The sequence below is a fragment of the Phyllobates terribilis genome, unplaced genomic scaffold, assembly GCF_046119375.1.
Source record: "Phyllobates terribilis strain yellow unplaced genomic scaffold, ASM4611937v1 Scaffold_3577__1_contigs__length_75047, whole genome shotgun sequence".
Lineage (NCBI taxonomy): Eukaryota > Metazoa > Chordata > Amphibia > Anura > Dendrobatidae > Phyllobates > Phyllobates terribilis.
Genome location: NW_027366330.1, coordinates 59,136 through 64,135, shown reverse-complemented (window position 1 = coordinate 64,135; position 5,000 = coordinate 59,136). Strand labels below are relative to the sequence as shown.

At 37.5% G+C, this 5,000-nt stretch overlaps 1 protein-coding gene across 1 annotated transcript; it reads left to right on the top strand.

Moving 5' to 3' along the window:
- Positions 1-211: 211 nt before the first annotated feature.
- LOC141248088 (uncharacterized) lies at positions 212-4,189 on the top strand. Its single transcript, XM_073669322.1, has 12 exons — positions 212-451; positions 557-674; positions 1,204-1,262; positions 1,538-1,602; positions 2,211-2,304; positions 2,392-2,472; positions 2,559-2,670; positions 2,815-2,869; positions 3,055-3,137; positions 3,220-3,506; positions 3,572-3,821; positions 3,900-4,189. Exons 1-12 carry the CDS (start codon positions 212-214, stop codon positions 4,187-4,189), a joined length of 1,734 nt encoding a protein of 577 aa, XP_073525423.1.
- The last annotated feature ends 811 nt before the right edge of the window (positions 4,190-5,000 follow it).

Sequence of the window (5,000 nt, the reverse complement as noted above, 5' to 3'; positions counted from 1 at the left end):
ATTTTGCTTCTTGTCGTCAGTCGCCACACACAAACCCTTACTTGTTGATTTGGATCATCTGGTTCCCCACTACTTGCTATTCAAGGTACTCCCTAAAGTCTAAACGGCACCTCCGAAAGGGAAGAAGAGAAGAAATAAACAACTCCCGTAGTTTCGCTTGAACTTACTTGAGTATTTCTGCTCTGCAGATAACAGAAGAAAACCCTTTTAGATGGCAATCTGCAAGGAAAAACATGACCGCCCCCGTATAGTGGGCGACTACGTAATCGGTCCGAGAATCGGGTCGGGTTCGTTCGCGGTTGTTTGGAAGTCAAGGCATCGATTACTGGGAACTCAATTTGCAATCAAGGAGATTAATAAGAAGCATCTGAATGAGAATATGTTGAAGGAGATTTCTATATTGAGGCGTATTAATCATCCCAATATCATCCGTCTATTTGATGCTATTGAGGTTTCTGCTCACTCTCTCAACTTGTGCCATTCGAATTCATCATTTACTATGGAGTAAAATTCTAAACTTTTTCCTAGAGATTGACTGTTTATTAATTCTGAAAAGACAGATGATAAGATATTCCTTGTTTTGGAGTATTGTGAGGGTGGTGACCTTGGAGAATACCTTCACAAGCATGGGAGAGTGTCTATGGACGTCGCTAGACATTTTATGAGACAATTGGGTATCATACCAAATCTTACTCTTCCTTTCGTCTGGCTAGTTGATTGATGCTAATTATCTTGTGGTTGTTCCCCTTCTTGCAAAAAGATTTCTGTTTGATTTAGATGTTTTATTGGCAGACTTCAGATCACGCTGTAGATGTTTGTTATTGATTATTGTGATTTCTTGCACTAGCTGAGCTATATTTGATTGCCTGAATTGTTTTTCTTCCTACAGCTATATCAACGAGATTGTGAGTTGATGAGTTTTAGTTTTTGCAGTAGCTGCCTGAACTGTTGTTCACTTTCAGTTCTGTGTAAAATGGCGGCAGTAGCTAATAAATAATGCTCAATTTCAGTTTTGCATTTATTTCAGATGATTGCATGTTTTGTGTGGGATAAAATTTGATTCCTAGAAACTCCCTTTATTTCTCGTAAAAACTTTCCCTTCCTATATTACATAGAAACATTTAAGTGTCTGTAATTATGGTTCACTTATTAAATATATGTAGGAAGTGTAAGGTCTTTTATATAATCTGGGTTATTTTTCAGCTGCAGGGCTGAAAGTTCTTAATGACAATAATCTCATTCACAGAGATTTGAAACCACAGGTGTCTCTCCTGTCTAAGTTTCTCTTGGCATTTCTTTTACCTGTTCTTTATATACGTTTTCTTTTAAGATGAATGTGAACAATTAGTAATAGTTGACTAATCTAATAGGCAATTAAGCTTCATTTTTTTCAGGAGATAGTTAGTATAATGGCCTTTATAGGTCATCAACTTGTGTCTTTTTTTTGGTGTATTGTAGTGTTTAGTCTTCATAGTAGCATGGAATTTGAATCAAACACTTCAGCTGACATCAACTATCTGACAATCTGAAACTGCAGAACCTTCTTCTGACAACTAAGGGTTTGACTCCACAAATGAAGATTGGTGACTTTGGGTTTGCCAGGTAACAAACAATTTTTTTGGTATTTTGTATTCATTGAAATTTATTCAATCATCCAAGTGCTCTTCTACCCTATGCATTGTACTAGTGTTACACTCTTATCACCATGTCTAAGGTTTTGCTTGCTTTATATGATGACGTGAACTGTGAATCAGTGTGACATTCTCCCTGATATATAGCCATTCCGTCATTTGACAAAGAACATAATTTTAGGATTGATTACTGAATAAACAAAATAAACCTAAGTGATTTAATTGTTTTCTATGCTATTATCTTGTAAAAGGTAGCATTAATTCTAGTTAGAACGGAAACAGTTCGATTAGGTGGACAATTCTGTTGCATCCAGGTCTTCTTTACCACTTGCATATCCAATCAAATTCCTCTGAATTAAAAAATAATAAAGGTCAATCTGACTGAATGAGACAAGACCAAAGAACATAGACATGACAAATTGAAACATACCTATCTTTCTGTACATTTTCACAATTTCTTGTCTAGATGGTACATTCGAGTCCTCTTATTCATATATTCCACTTGCTGATGTAAGATTTAAGATGTACTATAATATCTTTGAACAGTGTAACCTCTTACAATTACTGTTGCTTATCTAGATACTTGACACCACAGAGCTTGGCTGATACATTGTGTGGTTCACCCCTGTATATGGCTCCAGAGATAATTCAGAACCGTAAATATGATGCAAAGGTCTAGAACTATAAATCCGCTCATTGTGTTATCTTTGGCCTTTAAGTAATTCTACTTCTTTTTATCTAACATATTGTGCAAGTGCAGGCTGATTTGTGGAGTGTTGGGGCTATTTTATATCAGTTGGGAATGGGAAGGCCTCCATATGGTGGCAACAGCCAGATTGAGGTAGAAAGTAGAATGAGTTCTGTTAGCTGGTTAATACGAAATTACTTCACTAGCTAATGTGATATTTGATTTTCTGCCTCCTGCAGCTTTTTCAAAATATTCTTTCATCCTTAGAGCTTCATTTTCCTGAAGCTGCCTTGCAAGTCCTTAATCCTGATTTTGTAGAGTTATGCAGGAGACTTTTGCGTCGAAATCCAGGTATATAGTTTACTGATTATACTGCATATGCTTATTTAAACCTTTTTATGCTTGCATGCAAACTGGGAGAAATTGGCTATGTAGAATGTATCATTAAAATTATGTCATACTTTTAAGAAAAAAGTTATCATTGTCATTCTGCAGTTGAAAGGCTGACATTTGAAGAGTTCTTCTGTCACAACTTCCTTACTGAGTCAAGGTAACAGCCTAAACTTTTCATAGTACCCTGATAGCTTGAATCTGATATATATATGTAATGCGTGATAACTTGTTGAAGTGTAGGGTGGTAGAAAATATGGATTTGCCTAATCCAGATTTCAAAGGTAAGTCTGTGGCTAAAAGTTGCACAACAGATCCTGGACATCAGTATGTATTATCTAATAGGAACGAAAATCTACCTTCTGAATCTTGTAACGATGGGAAGCACTTGGGTGATGTGGGCCCGAGCACATCAAATTATCATAAAGGTCAGTTTTCTAATCTCAGATAGATTGATTATTATGTTTGTGTTATTTGAGTCCAAGTGAGATGTTATGGATGAATATGCAGTTGATGATTCACTGGAGTTAATTGAAAGAGGATATGTTCTAGTACATACCGATTTCGCTTCTATGGAGTCCCTTACATCTTCTCTTGAAAGGACCCTGATTGATAGCTCTAGTGTTAGAGCCAGTGTTAGTGAGATTGCTAAAAGCTCCATTTCTAGAGTTGGTACATCTTCAAATGTAGCAGCTAATGTATCAATGGAAGGTGGACCATGTGAATTGAATCCTTCAGCAAGGCTGCAGCTTTTACAGCAGTATATTCATGCCCTCTCAGTTGTGGCAGAAGAGAAGGTAACGCTCTTCCTCTCTAGATTAGTTACAGTGATCATGTCTTTGACTTGTCTGGACTGTTGCAGATAAATGCAGAATCGCCGCAGGAATCAGTTTCAGTTGAGCTGGCAATTCTTTGTGTATGGAAGAAAGTGATTAAAATCTGCCACTCTTGGGTGGCATCATCATCATCATCATCCAAGAAGACTAGGTCAACCACTGAAGCGAGGTTTGACTTGTCAAAGGCATCAGCAGCCCTCGCGTGGGCTGAAAGTGGGTTTGTTGTTGCCTGTGAGCACACAGAACAGCTTGCTACCCATCTTCACGAGAATGAAGGTGGGACCCGTGATATATATATATATATATTTGATGTTACCTGTGTGTTTTCAGCTTCTTCTAATACAAGTTTGACAGGTCCAGGTGTGGTTCCAGACGTGATTGGGCTGCTATATCAGACAGCGGTTACTCTGGGGATAAATGGGGCTGTGGATGAGCTGTTTGAGAACTGGGATAAAGCAGTACACTCATACTCGCGAGCTATGATTTTGCTGTCCTTCATCATCTCAGAAGCCCCATCTCTGTCACTGAGCCCACCATGCTCACTCCATCCCTCTGACAAGAAGCGAATCCTCAACTACATCACGCATTTCGAATGGCATAAGAACCGTATCAGAGCACTTCAACGCCCTTCAACCACCCACTGATGACTGACCCTTTCTCACTGTACAGCCAGCCCTTTCTTACTCGCCCACTTTTACTCACATTTGGATCGCTATTTAAACTTGTGGCTCCAATATCTGCATATATACATACATAAAATCTTCTTATACTTATCCACTCCTGTTTTTGGGCCATCATGTAAATACTTATGCCGGACTACTTGTACACTCGATTTTCTGATACAAAAACAATGTATAGAAACATGCTAAAGTATCAAGGTCACTATAATTGTAAATATAGTAAAGAAAGAACGGTTTTTCTAATACGTGGGTACATAATAAGCTTGTTCAATAATGAAACTGAACCTAGAAAGGGAATTAATGAGCTTGTTCAATAATGAAACTAAACCTAGAAAGGGAATTAATTGATCCATTATAATAAAATGTAAAGTCTAAATTACCACATATAACTAAAACTTTCTATTAAGGGCGTAGGTTATGAAAACCGAAGAAAGAACAATTACGATCGCCGAATCTTGGAAAGTAGCAAATTCAGAACGCCATTTGTACTTTATGTCATCCACAAATGTTAAGTTCATATGATAACAAATTACGTGCAGTTTCAATTCTAACGAGTTGCACAATAATTTTTTTTGGCATTTTCAACGAGTTGCTACACAATTTTTTTTGGAGTAGCATGAACGGATTACACTTGCAAGGCTAATGACATGTATTTTTCACTCGCATACACAACAATCACTTGCACATTGAAGTATAACGACTTGCACATTCAAATGATTGGCACAATCAAGTCATTATGATGTGGCATTGCTCCTAGGAAGTTCACATGTTGTAG